The 17,793-nt window shown below is 42.7% G+C and overlaps 2 protein-coding genes and 1 long non-coding RNA gene across 3 annotated transcripts; all 3 read left to right on the top strand.

Annotated features, from left to right (window-relative positions):
• The first annotated feature begins 3,489 nt into the window (after positions 1–3,489).
• LOC136488104 (uncharacterized) lies at positions 3,490–8,029 on the top strand. The gene is made up of 12 exons (XM_066485136.1): positions 3,490–3,648; positions 3,740–3,995; positions 4,084–4,303; positions 4,420–4,540; positions 5,427–5,618; positions 5,716–5,784; positions 5,903–6,552; positions 6,734–6,788; positions 6,896–7,291; positions 7,424–7,561; positions 7,660–7,782; positions 7,964–8,029. Exons 1-12 carry the CDS (start codon positions 3,490–3,492, stop codon positions 8,027–8,029), a joined length of 2,445 nt encoding a protein of 814 aa, XP_066341233.1.
• A 6,155-nt stretch (positions 8,030–14,184) lies between these two features.
• On the top strand, positions 14,185–14,603 carry LOC136486428 (adagio-like protein 1). The gene has a single exon (XM_066483311.1). It carries the CDS (start codon positions 14,259–14,261, stop codon positions 14,589–14,591), a length of 333 nt encoding a protein of 110 aa, XP_066339408.1. The 5' UTR covers positions 14,185–14,258; the 3' UTR covers positions 14,592–14,603.
• Positions 14,604–16,116: 1,513 nt separating this feature from the next.
• LOC136486289 (uncharacterized) lies at positions 16,117–16,657 on the top strand. Its single transcript, XR_010766760.1, has 3 exons — positions 16,117–16,268; positions 16,401–16,505; positions 16,625–16,657. It is a non-coding gene; the product is annotated as an uncharacterized lncRNA (long non-coding RNA).
• Positions 16,658–17,793: the final 1,136 nt, after the last annotated feature.

The raw sequence follows: 17,793 nt of genomic DNA, 5'->3' as shown, positions 1-17,793 counted from the left end.
GGTTTTGCTTTAAAAGAGTTATAGATAGGTAGGAAAGTTCCCTACTAACCGTTTCAAAATAAAAAATAGCCATGCACTAGAGTCATCCAAGCAACCCAGTGGAGGCAAGATGCGCTTGGTGCACGTGGTGTGGACTAGAGACTAGTGCATGGGCAGCGCATCAGGGCAAGTGCACGTGGTGAGGACAGACAGACAAAGGGCAAAAGTGTCTTTTATCCTGTGACTATTCTCTACTGAGGTTCTGAGAATATCCTTTCCTGGACAAGGGAGTACATAGATACCTCACCGAGCTCGTGTGGTCCTGCAGTTGGCAAGTCGCCAAAGTTGGTCCCTTGTTTGGGACAGAAGGGATAGGAAAAGTAATACTCCCTCCGGGCTGCTTTCTTAGGCATCGCAGGGCAAAAACCGAATACCAAGGAAGAAGAGCAAACCATGCGTGTGGCACGTGGCTCCATAGCATTTACATCAGATGAGTCATTGGCAAGCGTGGTTTGTCAGTGTGACGCCAGCCTCACAGCCGCTGCCAACTCGCCAAGCACCAAAACATAGCAGGCAGGACCGTAGGAGACAAGCAGCCGGTAGGGAAAGGGGCAGTGGAGGGCCGAAGGGCCTGCCGGCCGGCTGGCCTCGTCCCTGGCTGGCCTGGGAAAGCTCCGCGCCTCCGCAGCTGGCCAGGCGGGGGGCGGCGACCGGCGGGTCCCTGGCTGTGGCCGTTGGTCGGCTAGGCTCAGCCCCAGGCGCAGCCACGCAGGAAGGAGCCCTAGCCCCCAGGCGCAGGCGGTGGAGGTCGGAGGCGGAGGCGGTCGCGTCGTCGCGGTCGCGGAGAAGGCAGATGCGGCGCGGTCGGGCGGGACGGACTGGGTCACGCCGTCGTGGGGCAGGGATCGCTCCATCGGGAGGTGGTACGGGCTGGCGGATCTGAGAGGTCGTCGGCTCGCGAGGAGACAAGATCAGGGGGTTGTGGCGACGCCGATGCGGAAGCGGCGGCGGCGGCCTCTGCCTCGGTGAGTACGATCTGCACTCCCCTCCGAGTAAAATCGCTTGGATCGAACGTGCTATGGAGAAAGAGAGAGAAACCCTAGAGAGGGAACTGAGAAATGGAGATGGGGAGACGAGGGGAACTAGAACAGCGCGCGGTGGCTCTTTGTCTAGCTACTGGACGCGCGTCGGTGGCAGCAGCCGTGCCAAACGATTAAAACACGGCCGGTTGGAACAAAGTCTTTACCATATTAATAATAACTTGTTTACTTAGACATTAAATTTATTCTAATTTTGACTCATGAAATTATTTACTATTTGTTGCCTCTTGTTTATACATATGAAATGTACGCTTGGAGGAATTCTGGAGAAATCTGGATGAATTTGGATGAATCTGGAGGAATTTGTGAGAGGAAAACACTGTTCCAGATGAAAAAAGAAGCGGATCAAGCCGGGTTTAAGGGCACGCGAATGGGGCCATTTATAGAAAGACCTTATTGCTCTTACTATGTTGCCATACAAATCGGGTTTTAGGTATCCAATCGGGTTTCAGGGATCCGCGGGTTTGGTTATGGGGATGGATTATCACCTGAATCGATATTCAGAGCCTACTAAATCCTCTTCAATTTTGGACCCTTTTTTTGAAGAGAAGCCGGCAAGTTAAACTGCGGGTCTATGTATTAATAAAGGAGGAGTAAGCACGTACAAATAAAAGAAAATAACAGACATTGTACAACACCACCACTAAAACCCAACACACAACTCTAGCAATGGCATGACAAACCACCACCATCAAAGCTGCCCGCAAAACCAAAGGCCACCCTGCCTATTGTAGCAACAACCACCAAGGGGTTCACTAAGCGATGCCTCTATGGAGGAAATGATATCCGTAGACGCCATCAAAGCCAACCCAAATACCAGCACAAGTTTCTCAACCAGGAAAAGAACCCCCGGGTAGAGGAGGGAATGGGATGAGAGCACACGACAATGTCTCCATCGAGGTCCACGACACCCATAGGCATCATCATTGTCAGCATCAGCATAGCCGAGCAAGGATTTCTCCCAATGCCCCACACCCAACCACAAGCATAAAGCATGGGTCTAACCGAAGTGAGCCGCCACGACTGAGTTGTCGCAGCCACATCAGATGAGTCATTGGCAAGCGTGGTTCGTCAGTGTGACGCCAGCCTCACAGCCGCTGCCAACTCGCCAAGCACCAAAACATCTCAGGTCACCACACCAAGTTGTTGCATGGGCCAAGACAGTCCTGTGATGCCACACATAAGACGTCGAAGCACCATTCCCATGTTCTTGTCCGCCAAGAGTTGTCATCTTCAAGTTGTTACTGTCACAACAATGGGCCACTGGCATGCATGGACAGCCGCCATGAGGCCGGTTAAAGATAACCACAGCCAACCTGATGTCGCCAACCTCAGCGGTGCCCGACAACCGCATCATGTGTGCGTCAAAGATGCCACCACCGTAATTTCAATCAAACTCCAAGATTGGTCGTCGTCAATGCCATCACCACATAGATGCCCGCACTGGTCTTGCAGATTGCAAACGTGTCACAATTGGCGCTAGCGCCATCAACCAACGCTGTCCTGCACTGCACTAGCCGCTACCAAGCAAGTCTAGGCGCCACAATCTGCTGGTAGCAACAAAGCCACCATGCATGTAGCAAGCCCAGGCTGCAGAAACCACCACCGCCAGCGGTGAGGCGAGAGAGGGAGGGGCGAGGGGTGGGTGTGGCGGTGTGACGGGTTCTTCGCCCGTGTCGCCCCGGACTCAAGAACAACGCGGGGGCTGGGTGGGCTTTAGTTTCTTGAATTGCTGGTTCTGGCTCCCACTTCAATTTCGGACCATGTTCGGACCGACATTCTTTTATTCTTCTCCCTCCCCCTCTCGCCGGTGCTCCGGCATGGCCATGCGTGCCCCGCCCTGTCCTGGCCCGGCCTGGCTGCCTCCACCGTCATCAGAACCCTAACACCGTCCTCCCGCCGTCCCCACCACCTGGCCGGCCTGCCTCCCCCCAAACCCCATTTGAAGCCTGGCGGAGATGGAGAAGAAGAGAGGGAGAGTCGGCGAGCTCATCGTCTCCGACGCCGGCGACCCTCCTCGCTAGAACCTTGGGCGCCTTCTTCTTCCTCTACGGCGTGGGCATGGGTGCGGGCGTGAGCGCGTGGGAGCGGGTTGCGCCTTCGCACTGGAGCACGACGGTCGTGTATTTGCGTTTCCCATAGGAAATAGGTAGCTCCTACTCAAGCAAGTAGGGGTTTGAATAAGGGATACTATTAGAGATGCTCTTACATAGGTACATAGTAATAGAAAAGGAACCCCAATACCTCATGCATGTTGCGGTTTGTGTGCTATGGCACCAGACGTTAAACCGACCCTAAGTTCATGATGGCTCCATCATCTAGGAACTAGACAAGTTCTACAGATAATTTTATCTTCCCTGATTACTTAAAATTGGTGCAGTTGGATTGGTACAGTTATATGTTAATATAAATGGATCGCGAAGCCAATGTACAAATTCTCTTGGAGCGCATGCTACATGATGCAAGTGTAGAGCCGACAAACCTTCCTATATCACTTCTGAAGTCCATCACGCATAATTTCTCCCATGATCAGCAAATTGGCAGTGGTGGGTTTGCAGTTGTTTACAAGGTATCTAAACTCTCGACTCCCCTAGTCTTGATCAATATAGTACTTACTAAAAACTTATGGCCACGCTGGGCGGCAACATCGTGCACTGCAGGGACTACTCCGAAATGGTACAGTAGCTGTGAAGAAACTGTACCGATCGTCTGAGTTTGACGAAAGGAAATTTATCCAAGAGGTTGATACTCTGATGAGGGTTAAGCATAAGAATATTGTACGATTCCTAGGGTACTGTGCTGACACGCAAGGGAAAATGTGCAAATATGATGGGAAGAATGTCATGGCAGAGGAACGACAAAGGTTGCTCTGCTTTGAGTTTCTAGCAAAAGGAAGTCTTGCTCAATATATCACTGGTATGTTTATTCCATGCATCTTATGTATTTAAACAGACAAATTCATATATGTTTTGACCTGATGAGGAAGATCTATTTCCCTCGGCAGATGCATCTCAGGGACTTGAATGGAAGATACGGTATCAAATAATCAAGGGAATCTGTGAGGGGTTACACTATCTTCACAAGCACAGTGTTCTCCATTTAGATCTCAAACCTGCAAATATACTGTTGACTGACAGTATGTTACCAAAAATTGCTGATTTTGGTCTCTCGAGGTGCTTTGATGAAAAAAAAATGACGATGTCTTCAAAATTGTTTGGAACACCGTAAGCTAGCTAAGCATCTCGAAATTTTTGAGTTGGTATAACCAAGGTTTTCTATTACATATTTACATTGCACCCACAGTGTTTTTATTACTCATACAATGTAATTTTCCGTGCAGGGGATATGCGGCACCAGAATTCTATAGCAGAGTAATCACATTCAAGTTAGACATATATAGTCTTGGTGTCACAATATTAGAAATCTTGACTGGGCAAAAGGGGTACACTGCAGTCGAGAATGTGAGAACAATCTTATACCACACCATTCCAGATAATTTATGGGTCCATACTGAACCTAACTGGCTGATCATCCTAATTCCTGAGCAATATGGTTGTGAAGAAACTCACAATGCAACTCAGCCTAATTAAATGTATTTTGACAAATCAACAGTTCCAAAGTTTGTAAATTAGTATTATAGTTGTACTTATAACCCTAATTAACTGGCATCGTTATAATTTCACAGCACCACAGTGAATAGTTTGCAGCTATACTTCTTCTTTCTCAGTTTATGATTTTTTCTGGATTTTTGAGTAGCATGAAGTGTCTCCACACAACATAACTGCGCATTATCATGTCTAGGAATCGCGACGAAAGTCACAAATTGACAGAAGTAATTTGAGCCAATATTTCTTCATAACACCGGCTAATTCCAAAGTCAATTTCAATTTTTGAACAACTACAAATGAAAATATGATGACAAATAGAACAGAAGCTGATATCGCACTTTGCGGTCAGCGAAGTGCAACTGTTTTTGTCTTTACTAAGATTAAAGGTGGAAATAATGCACATCACGTAATGTTACATAGAATGTGTGTTCCTTGAACCGCTCCTTCTTGTTTATTACAGGCTTTATTGTACCTTTGATGCCAATATTGAACAAGTTTGCACATCGCCATCAATTAAGTTGTTCATGTGTACTATGCTCAATGATTTGTACTCTCTTCATTTCAAATTATAAGACGTTTTGGCTTTTCTAAATTCATAGCTTTTGCTACGCATCTAGATATATATTATGTCTAGATTCATAGTAAAAGCTATGAATATAGAAATGCCAAATGTCTTATAATTTGGGACGGAGGGAGTAATTCACATCTAAATTATCACTTGTGGATTGCAATTCCGTAGGTAATTGAAAGTTGGAAAGGTAGGATCACAATGTCACAGGCACACATACAGCTGGAACAACTTAGAGCTTGCGCTGAGATAGGAATACAGTGTATTGATCCTGACCCAGCTAAGAGACCAGATACACAGCGCATAACTGTGACGCTTGAGGAAATGGAACACGCAAGTGGCTTCATTGCAACTGACCTACATGTAAGTTGATTTATCATGATACATGTGCAACAGTTTTTCTTAGAGTGTTGCATAAGCAGCACTATTTTTACTTACATGAATGGTGCACCATACGCAGTCACCACAATTCCAGCCACTGCAGAGAATAGTCAGTGTACCCAAGGGACCAGGAGTGACAAGCACTGAGGTGAGTTAGTTATTAGTACTACCTCCAAACATTCGTTTATTCAATCTGTTATTCAAATTTGGCTGTGTTCTGTATAGAATTGATGGAAATCCAACATAAAAGTGGTTTTTGCCTGCAGATACGCTACATTGGATCCTCTGAGACAAGCAAGCTGCTGGACATCCACCCTCTTGAGCTCCACTTCCCCTTGGATCCAGACAAGAGTATCATGTGCCCGGTGACCCTCACCAACCGGACGAACCATTACGTTGGTGCTTGGATTACACCCGCCGACCATCGTTTTCCAAATTCCATGGACAGCAATCTCCGGTTGTCTTCTGGTCATCAAAGTGCTGCTCGCCGGCCTCTACTTCCAGTTTCTTGGGAGGACGCATGCTCATCTGTTTTCGAAATGATGGAACCACATTCCACGGTGGCTGTAACTATTACAATGTTCGAGCAACAGCGTTGGGGACGACCGTCGCCACCACAGGGGACAGGAAAGTTTGAGGTGCTGATGATCGTACTTAGGTCGAAGGAGCACCTCGAAATGTTGAAGGCGACTAGTGGTAGCAAGCTGATCATGGACATAGACTGTCTGAAGGGAGTTGAGGAGTTGGGGGGTGAGGTACACCAGGCGGTGCTGACGGCTGACATCTGTGACCCAGCGACCTCCCAGGAAGTGAACCTTTACCAGTGTCGTGTAGCGTGGTCGCTTGGTCATCCTGGTAAAAGAAGGCCACAATTAGAGGAGGTATCATGCTTAGATGCACACCCCAGTGAGACAAGGTGATCATCAGTATAGTAGATGGTCTGAATGGCACCCTTTTTGCATGTTTGGACACTATAGCTTGTATTTTCTGCTCGCAAAAAAAGCTTGTATTTTTGTCCTAATTCTAACTAATATAAATAGTATATTATTTCACATATATAAATTTCCTCTTTAATTGGAGCACATGCATTATCGCAGGATCTTGGTGGGTCATAATGGAGGGTATATTTCCATGTGGAACTACAAGACGCAGGTATCAGTACTACTTGTGCTCTCTATCATTTACTTAGTAGCTTTTACGACTGCTTTATCAGTGTGCGTACTATACATAGGTTTACTAAGTTGTTCAGTGTCGTGCAGAAAAGAGTGATCATGTTGCAGGTCACCAGTGCACATAGTTATCATGGTCCATATTCGGTCATTCGATCGGCCAAATTTATCACTCGAGAGAAGTGGTTTGCAATCGGGGATGGCAATGGATGGGTCCATGTCTATGCTGACCCTACAGAGGAAAAGATCAAGGAATTCAAAGCTCATCGTGGTGAATCTGTCTCCTTGTTAGCTGTTCACTCAACCTACCCATTCCTGCTGACATCATCCTTTACGGACACATTGATAAAGCTTTGGAACTGGGATCAGGACTGGGCGTGCACTCGGACATTCAACATGCCCAGGGCGGGTTTGTTCCGTCTCACGTGGAACCCAATTGATGACAGCACTACTTTTGCAGGAGTTTCCTATGACAATAGTCTAAAGGTTTGCATTGTTTGCATCTTCACGTCGAATGTCATTTGACTTTTGTGTATACATACGTAGCTAGCAGCTAGTGAGTAAAAACGAGCCCACCGACTTATTTACTACTTCCTTCGCCATCATGAAATTTTACAGGTCTGGGATATTCATTCTTCAGATCCTATCATCATGTTTGGTCGGATGGAGAATGTGCGTTATCTTTACAGTGATAATCATGATCACCTCATGGTTATTGGTGGTGAGCGCGAGACTGATGTCAACAGCAGTGCATGCGTACGTGTGGCATTCATCTTCTATGGAGAAATATTACTAAACATTAACCATTTTCTAGTGTAGGGGAAAATTGTTAATCATTTTGCTTGTTCAATCAGATATGGGATTTGCAGTCTCAGGAATGTATCCACAGACTTGGCTTTAGCGGTTCTGACATTTATGACATGGCTTGCCACCCAACGCTTCCATTATTGGCTACAAGCCATTCATCAGGGCGGACTGTGTGTATTTGGGATACCAAGACCTACAGGTAACTATGTGTTGATGCTTAATTAGGTCACAATTTTGGGTGTCAACACTATGGTTTATTTGGTTGTGATGAAGCTTTTGGTCTCTTGGCTATAAAGTTAGTTTTGTGGCTTTTTGGCCTATGACTGTTGTTTTTTCTTTGAAAATCTTTAGCTTCTCAGTGCACCAAAAGCCAAAAAACCACTTCTCAATCAGTTTTCAGCTCTTCCATTGGCATAGTAGATTTGTCATGGATATAAAGCAAAAAAATCTTATTGCTTTATAATGGCTTGCTTCGTCTTTTGATAGTACCAAGTCATCTTTGCAGTCGAAACTCATCGATGTATGACAAACTTTTAGGGACCTTTTTTTGCTAGCACATTGTCAAACCACTAGTAATGATATTCTTCGAATCGATGTCAGTGTTTGATCTTGACGTATTGCATGAAATATGGCTGTGGGTGCAGAAATATTATTATTGAGAAAGTGTTTATGAAAAAAAAACTGATCCTTGCACTCGGGTTACAAACTTATACAATTTGTGCATAGTCTTTCAATAATTCCATCCATGAATTGGAGACTTTGACTTGACAAATCTGTGGAGTAGTCAACCATTGGGCATGTGCGTTAGAACCTGTCTTCTGTCTCCACTTGAATCATGTGTGAGTACCTCGAGAACATGGTTAACTCGATGAACATGGCGAACACAACTCACGTGAGAGAGATGGGCATGGCACTACCAAATGTTGCAGCCTTGTGCAGACACACACACACACACGCAAATGTTAATATGTTTGCTGCAATCATGATGAATTGGGTTCTTACTGAGCTCAATCGCCAACTTGTTGTCCACCAAAAATTTCAACTTCTGTACACTAGGAAAATATGCTAATGACAATAAGCTTGTGACATATATATATTTCAAAAGGGCAAAGCACCACATTGGAAACTTTTGTCCACATATGGACTCTAGATGCTCGGAGCATACTACCTTATGCTATAAAGGATTCAGTTCTAGGTTTTGTCAAAGTTAATTAAGTTTATTGTCACATATTGTAAGTTTGATTAAGTTTATTGAAAATAGTATTAACATTTCCATGTCCAAATAAATGCATTATATGTTCCATGAAAAGTATAATGATACTTATTTAGTACGACAAATATTAATTAGTATATTTTTATATGAATTTGGTCAAATTTATGATGGTTTGACTTAACACTATGCTAGAATTGTATTCGTCAGGGTGTACTCTATAGCATTATTTCCTTTCTGTTGTCCAGAGTAAAAAGCTTGACTACGCCACCGTTGTACTATTGACTTCAGCATTCTTCCTCTTTAATTTATTGCATTGATATGATAGTTTTTATGTGTCCTTAACTAATGGTGTCTCCATTATATAGGCTTGAGAAGATGGTTCAGCTTAGGGAAGATCACATGCAAGGCATGGTATTCACTGGCACTAAGCATTTAACCAGGTAAAAAATTTTCCATAACATATAGTATTTGAATTAAATTACTAAAAACTAATGAAACATTTTTGCCTCCCTGCAAAACATTGTTGATGTTGAAGACACCAAATGGGTTAAATATTATTGTCTTATATTTCAAAGTTTATAATAGAAGAGCAACTCAGTCTCTTTATATCCTTCCTAATTGTTAGGAATAGAGATTTTGGCGAAAGAATACGCTGCAACAGCTTCTTTAGTTAGATATCCAAACATAGCCTTCGTGTATTATGGATTTCTCACTATCCAAAGATGGAGAGTAAGATTCACTCTCTATAGTGCGCACAAGATATAAGTTATTGGAGAGTGGAATAAATAAAAAGCAATCTTCATTCAAAAGGCTCTCCAAATAATGTTTTCTAAGTGAGTTTTAGAAAAACTCTTGGAGATGCGCTAAAGAATTGTGAGATATTTTAAACAATTGTCGATTTACTAGTGTAAATGAATTGCTCCAGTATTTTCGTTTATGTTTCTAGATCTGTAGAATTATTAAGCAGTCTCTTATATTAACTACAGTAATCCTCATCTCACTTACAGTACCCTATTTTGTCTATTGTTCTAAATTGTTAAGGATAGTTTTTTTTTCTAGACTCTTATTTCTAACCATTTAATATCTGATTATCTAGGCTCATGGCTAAATGTATGTCTGGGATATTAATCATCGAAGTCAATTTGCATCGGTAAGAATAGACAACCCCCCCCCCCCCCTACTAGTCGTAAGAACTAAGGTGTTCATGGTTTACTTGGATCAACACTCATGTGAGCTAGCCAAGACAAAAAAATCCCGACTATAGATGGGTGTTTTCCTTTCCTTAGGCGTTGTTGGGATGTAGTCGGATTCGCATCAATCCACATGTGTTGGGATGAATTGGAGTAGAATTTGATCTAATTTCCATCCGAATCCACCCCAATACATGTGTATTAAGGTGAATCCGACAACATCCAAACAAGGCCTTATAGATTTCAATTATCTCATATATTCAATCCAGCACTGTTGTCCTCTAAGGAGATCAAGAGAACACTGATTCGTTCTAGCTGCAATAACGAGATGAGAGTGGTGAATAAATCTGTTTCGCTTCTGCCAGATACACCCAAGCAAGAAACTTTTATTCTATTTTTTCTATACAATATTGTGACTATAAAATGTCAATATAATATTGTTGTGAAACAGATGACAACCATTTTGGGAATAGTTATTTCCCCATACAAGCCTATTGCCATTGCCATATAATATGAATAGTAGTTGTTGTCTCTCATCATCTATGGCCATGGTTCTAAATGTGGATGACAATGATGTTGTACCAAATAAAGTTCCTGTGTGAACAAGTGCATAGCTCAGTGGTAGGTTCACATAGTGGAGCACCTACCACCCACGTTTGCCCCCAGATCAACACATGCTCGCGCCGAGGATTTCCCCCATTATTGTTCCGCGGTTCTACCTCCAGCATAGACCACAATGGGACTGCGATATGCCCCTCGTGTGCAAAGGCCAGCCATAGTGAAATCTCCACTACGCCAGATCTAATAAGCACTATTGGATCAGAAGCCCCCATCATTGTTAGAATCCATGCCGGCAGAGGTTAAACAACAGTGATAGGGTGGCCCAGTGGCGGAGCCAGGAATTATGCATAAGAGGGGCCTGTCAAAGAGTTTCAACATATGAGAACCGAGTGTAGCTTAATTGTTTAGAATTTTGCTCTAGGGTTAAGCTCTGTTTTTCTAGATTTATTCCAGTATTTGACGACTTAACCATGCTCGCCATTTTCCCCATGGTAGAGGACTGCGTCTGTTGACAGTGGGGCATATATGCATGAATAATAAAATCTACCCACTGAGTATTTCAGAAGCGCTCATACCTGTGGTAGGTGACCGTTCCGTCGATAACGGGGGTACATGTGATGACTCATGAATCTTAAAATTTTGTCGTCTTAGTATTTCGAAAGTGCTCATAGTGGAGTAAGATGTGTGTTTGTTCATAGAAGTGAGCAGGCATGCGTGTATGTGAGCGTCTACATCTATAATGTGATTCATAATAAAAAGAGATAATCAACGAAGTATGCGTTCGGTAAAACAAAGTGTAATAAACATAAGTATTCTAGTACAACCAAAAATTTCAATAGATATATATGTCCTAATATGGTAGACAAACAAAAATTAGATCAATCAAAATATTTTATTGTAATTGTACTCTATTCAATTTTGTTGTCTAGAGCATATTAGTAGACATATATAACAATATTTTATTTATACCATTTTAATATAAACAAAGACTATTTGACTATATATATTATAAAAAAGTTTGTGTTGTTAGGGGGGTGCCACGGCCCCTGCTGGCCCCCCCTTGGCTCCGCCAATTGGGTGGCCTATCACTATCGGGTCGGCGACCCGGCAGTGATAAAATGCACAATGCTGCTAGTTCAGATCAGAAACCGGCATTGATATTCATGACTATCATTGTCGAATGGGATCATCAACCGGTAGTGATGTGGTGAGTGCCACTACTGGATTGGGCCATCACTCGACAGTGGCACTCATGACACAACTATCGGATTAGCGCACACCCGGCAGTAAATTGTTGAGTGCCATTGCAGGCCAATACCACACCCAACATTTCTCATTTCTCACACACAAGACATTTCTCACAAGATACAATACATCATATATATAACTACGAAGGATGTATTAACTAAATAGGTATGTACATAATGAAGTCCTTACAAACCGGTCTCATTACTTAGTCTCTTACGCTAGTTTAAGAAACCAAAGTATGTGATCAGTACTTAACACACCCACTGCGCTTAGTCCCTTTCATGTCACTACGCCAGATTTCCTCTGCAGGAACGAGGGCATTTTTACTGTAGGGGCGGCTGGGGTTGGAGGCGCCCTTACAGTGGGCGTCTTCGGGCCCCAGCAGCCCAGCCGCCCCTACAGATGGCACTGTAGGGGCGGCTGGTAACTTGAGCCGCCCCTACAGTTGGGGCTGATCTGTAGGGGCGGCTCAATCACCAGCCGCCCCTGCAGTGCCCATTTGTCGTTTTTCAAAATTTTAAATTTAAAAGGTTCAAATTTTGTCAAATGACAAGATGACTAAAATAAAAGTTGTAGATATTAATGAGTTGAACAACTTTGGTATTCATCACATTTTATGTTGAAATCATTTTGGGTCTCAAATTTTGGTTCGAACTTGTCATTTTTTAAAATTTCAAATTTGAAAGGTTCAAATTTTGTCAAATGACAAGATGACCAAAATAAAAGTTGTAGATCTTGATGAGTTGAACAACTTTTGTGTTTATCACTTTTACATCTGAAATCATTTAGGGTTTTAAAATTTGGTTGGAACTTGTCAAATTTCAAATTTCAAATTTTAAAATGTGTAAAACATTATCACGTCCAAGTTTGATCAAACTTAAATGCTGAATCATGATTTTATAAATTTTTAGAAAAAAAAACCATCACATTTGGAGTTAGTATGAGGAAGAACAATTAGTTACAAAGTTTACCCACAGATTAAAAAGAGAAATCACACTGTTCTAGATGATCCTTACATGATCATGGTGAACAGTGTGATTTCTTTTTTTAATCTGTGGGTCAACTTTGTAACTAGTTTTTCTTCCTCATACTAACTCCAAATCTGATGATTTTTTTTCCTAAAATTTTCTAAAATCATTATCTATCAATTTATTTTGTTGGTTTTGTCAATATATACATATGAAAAGTTTGAGCAATTTAAATTTTGAATTTAAAAAAAAAATGCAACTTTCAGACAATATTTTGGTGCCCCAAATGATTTCAGCTGAAAAAGTGATAAATACCAAAGTTGAATAACTCATCAAGATCTACAACTTTTGTATTGGTCATTTCTTCATATGACAAAGTGGTAATGACATTGTTCACAAATGTGACACATCTCTCATATGGTTTTATAAACTATATGAGACATGTGTAAGATTAGTGAACAATGTGTGCTAAGAATTTGTTAAATAAAGAAATGACCAAAATAAAAGTTGTATATATTCACGAGTCGAACAACTTTGGTATTCATCACTTTTTATGTTGAAATCAATTTGGGTCTTAAATTTTGGTTCGAACTTGTCGTTTTTCAAAATTTCAAATTTGAAAGGTTCAAATTTTGTCAAATGACAAGATGACTAAAATAAAAGTTGTAGATATTAATGAGTTGAACAACTTTGGTATTCATCACATTTTATGTTGAAATCATTTTGGGTCTCAAATTTTGGTTTGAACTTGTTATTTTTTAAAATTTCAAATTTGAAAGGTTCAAATTTTGTCAAATTACAAGATGACCAAAATAAAAGTTGTATATCTTCATGACCTCTACAACTTTTATGTTTATTAAATTTTCATTTGAGATCATTTGGTGTCTCAAAATTATTTTAGTAGTTTTGATTTTAATTTTCTACCCTACACTCTTAAAGCTGTATACCAACACCCCTCTCATATTTCACTGTAGATAAACAGTACCTCCACCACTACCGTACGATCCGCATCCTACCGTCCCGCATCGTCCACGCGTCCAGACTTCTGGAATCACCGGCTCCCTCTTCCTCTCCGCTCTCTCAGGCCCGAGCGTCTCGCCCATCGCCCCTCTTCCTCCCCCGACATCGCCGCCCCTCCCTCTCACTTTCCCTCTCCTCCACAGCGCCGCCCCTCCCTCTCCCTCACAGCGGTGGCGCCTCTCCCTCTCCCCCACAGCGGCGGCGGCTCTGAAGCCCGAGCGTCCCGCCCTCCACCTCTTCCCCACAAATGGCATGCAGAGCGCGGTGCTCCTCACCCACAGCGGCCTCCGCCCAAAACCCAATCCATACTCCAGAGCTAGGCCAGTCCAACCAAACCCTAGGCCACCCGCGCCACGCCTCGTGCTCGTGGCATCCATGGGCTGACCGCGTCGCGGTGGGGAGCCCGGATCCGGAGCTAGGGTTCCGCCGTCCTCGGCGGCACCGCCATGGAGTGGGACAGCGAGTCCGACGGCGCCGGCAGCGTCGGCGCCGGCGAGGAGGAGCAGGAGGAGGAGGGGGAGGAGCGGGGAGGCGAGGGTGGAGGTTTCGACGCCGGGGGAGCTGGTGGGATGTTCACGTTCGCGATTGAAGGCATGTTGCGCGCGTCCGGGCCGTGCGGGCTCATCGTCACCGACGCGCTCGAGCCCGACTGCCCCATCATCTACGTCAACCGCGGCTTCGAGGAAGCCACGGGCTACCGCGCCGAGGAGGTCCTCGGCAGGAACTGGTCGGTGCTACCTTATCCCATATCCTTTCATTTCAATTCGTCACGCAACTAGTTTCATTTTGGTTGCAAGGACTGCTCTAAGTGCCATCTTCTTGCTATTGTTAGGTGCAAGGGTTGGCCTCCTCTTGCTATTGTTAGATGCAAGGAAGCAAAACGTAGTATTACTTTTTGTTTGTTTTGTCATGGTTTCTGTGTTGGTGATTGAGTATTAGAAATGCGGTTACAATAGTAGGTATGTAGCAGGACTGGTCGGTGCTACCTTATCTCATGTGCTTTCCTCGATTTGTTTCACAACAATTTGGTTTGGCTTCAAAGATGGGTCTGTGGCACTTAGAGCAGAGCTTACTGTTATTTCTTTTGTTACCTACGTTACAAGCATCCTTTAGTATTAGAGGTGAGCTTAGAGTGAAGGTGCTCAGTTTAGGTGTTGGAATACTCTTCCTTTCAGCAAAATAGCAAGTGACATCCTGTTGCTACTTCTAGGTGCAAGGATTGCTGCCACATAGAATCGAGCTAATATGTAGTATTGCTTATCTGTTTGTTGTCATGGGTTTCTGTTTTCATAATTTTAAATATTATTAGATGTTATTTGGCTTTGCTATTAGAACACACACATAGAGTGAACTGGAAATAGTGGCATCATTTTGGTACTTTGGGATTCCTCTCTACTGCTTGTGTTCATTAGCTACTAGAAAAACCTTTCCTGCTAGCGCTGATTGTCTATTAGAAGCGAGCTTAGACTGGAAGGTTCTTAATTTAGCTGTTATAATGCTCTTCCTTTCAGCAAAATAGTAAGTGTCTTTCATTTGCTATGATTGGGTGGAGTGATATCCATTTCAGCAAAAACATAGTAGTGCTGCTTTTTTTTCCTGTTTCGTCATGGGTTCCTGTTTTGGTGATTTTGAGTATTAGAAATGAGGTTAGAATGGTAGTTGTTTGGTTTTTATGTTACATTAGCTGCTAGAAAAGCCTTTCCCGCTAGCGCTGTTTGTGTATTAGAAGTGAGTAGACTGGAGGGTTCTTTATTTAGCTGTTATAGGGGACATATATAGGGGACATCTCTTTGCTTGCAACTGCATGTATGTTTTCTTGGTCTTGCATTCAGATTATTAGATGGTGCATGTCATGTCTAGGAAAGGGTACAATGCATGCATATCATCGTGGATTCGTGGGCTTACAGTTGTTATGCTACACTTTAATTTGGTAGTTATTGTGGGGATTTCAGATAAGCCCGCCCCCCATTGTGGCGAATACTAGATTGAATCCATGAGCTTAAGAAATATTAGAGCTCTTTTTCCTTATATGGTTGGGGCTGTTCCAAATTAAACATTTAGTGGTCATGATCGCTATACTTCTCTATATCCTACACTGTTACACTGATGCAACAATATTCAGAAAACTTGTTTCCTACAACCAGAACCAGCTTAAATGTTGTTGTCTTTTCAAAATTTACCTGTACTAAATTTAACTATGATGAGAATGATTCATCTACTAAAGCATTGCAGCTAAAATAATTATTATTTTTCTTATGTGCAGTATAAAACAGAAGAACCTGTTAAGCTATGGGTAAACAAGGTTGGGCCTTACAATAATCCTCAAGAAACTTACAACTATTACAGCCTCCCATTTTGTCAACCATCTGAAAACCCTGCACATAAATGGGGTGGTCTCGGAGAGGTCCTTGGTGGAAATGAGCTGATTGATAGTCAGATCGATATAAAGTTCATAAGTATGCTTGCCTTCTCTTGACATCCTCCTAAAGTTTGTTTATTTCTTGGACCATGCATTGTTGCATGTTCGTTTCTGTGACTGAATTGATTTATTTCATTGGCTTTTCATTCGAATGTTCCTTTTGTTTTAGAGAATGTGGACAAGGGGGCCATTTGCACAATTGAACTTGATGCTCAAAAGGTTCAGCAATTTGCTAATGCCATTGAAAACTCATATTGGTTTGAGCTTTTCATAGGTATGGAAAATCCTCATTTAGTTTTATTCTGATCCACATTTTTTGGATGCTTTATCTTGTTTCTGACATTCTTTGTGTCCACATTTTGCTCCAATGCTTACCGTGGTTCAATAACCTAGATGATCTGCCATTGTGGGGTAGGTGGTTTTATACCTGTTCATTTCTATTGCACAAATTCTTTCTATTTTCTTTTAAAATAATGGAGCCAGTTTCCCTGTGAGCTGGTTTTGTTGGGGAGACTGACAAAAACAATGAGAACAAGCACTACCTTTACACTCATAAGAACATTGTTATTAAATACAATGGTAACAGGGTATGTGTTGTATTAAAATTCTTTGATCTCACTTTGCACTTGCTATTTTTTCCATTGACCGGTACTGTCCATTGTGTACTGCCTACTATCCGCTTGTGTAGCTACAATTGATCATATCTAATTTGCTTTTATATGGATCAGTGATGGGGCTGCTGCATTAGTTTTGGTGAGTGGGCAGAAGGTTCAAGAGCTTGGCCTGCAAGTCCTTGCAAGGATCAGAGGATATGCAGATGCAGCTCAAGCAAGCTACAGTAACAGTTATCATAGCGTTTGCCGGGAGGGTAAAAGATGTTTACTAGTATATTGCTAGTGTTCTGTTAGTGAATTTTCAGTGTGTAAATAGGAACTTAGGTAACCCTGCAAATCCAAGCTTTGACATTGATACTTGACTCACAGATTATGAAAACTGTATCCATAAGTTCATATTTGAAAAGAATCCATAAGTTCATATGCAGTCTATGTTATAATGATGGACTTCATAATGGACTATGTTGTAATGATGGACTTTTGTGAATTATGACTTTGATGATGTTCTAAATAATGGTCTTGTGTTTGTGGATGTATATATGTATATTTGTAGCGGTCAGATTCGAATTTGAATTATATATATATATATGGGGTCAGATTTGAATTTGAATTATTTATTTTTTTTGCTGGAATATCCACTGTAGGGGCGGTTCTTGATTGAACCGCCCTTACAAATACACACAGCAGGGGCGGCTGGTGATACAGCCGCCCTTACAGAAGTCCACTATAGAGGCGGCTAATATTATCAGCCACCCCTACAGAGGGCACTGTAGGGGCGGCTGAAAACACCAGCCGCTCTTACAGAGGGCACTGTAGGGGCGGCTGAAAACACCAGCCGCCCCTACAGAGGGCACTGTAGGGGCGGCTGAAAACACCAGCCGCCCCTACAGAGGGTACTGCAGGGGCGGTCAGGAAACCGCCCCTACAGAGGCACGCTCTGTAGGAACA

The sequence above is a fragment of the Miscanthus floridulus genome, chromosome 10 (assembly GCF_019320115.1).
Source record: "Miscanthus floridulus cultivar M001 chromosome 10, ASM1932011v1, whole genome shotgun sequence".
NCBI classification, from domain to species: domain Eukaryota; kingdom Viridiplantae; phylum Streptophyta; class Magnoliopsida; order Poales; family Poaceae; genus Miscanthus; species Miscanthus floridulus.
The sequence above is the reverse complement of the archived record's forward strand: the minus strand, read 5'-3'. Positions and strand labels throughout refer to the sequence as shown.

Bases quoted from the DNA above. Each gene is read 5' to 3' on its own strand.
- LOC136486428 (XM_066483311.1), top strand. From the start codon at position 14,259: ATGGAGTGGGACAGCGAGTCCGACGGCGCCGGCAGCGTCGGCGCCGGC.
- LOC136488104 (XM_066485136.1), top strand. From the start codon at position 3,490: ATGGATCGCGAAGCCAATGTACAAATTCTCTTGGAGCGCATGCTACAT. The intron at 5,619-5,715 runs GTAAGTTGATTT...CACCATACGCAG, and splicing joins TCATTGCAACTGACCTACAT to TCACCACAATTCCAGCCACT. The intron at 6,789-6,895 runs GTATCAGTACTA...AGTGTCGTGCAG, and splicing joins TGTGGAACTACAAGACGCAG to AAAAGAGTGATCATGTTGCA.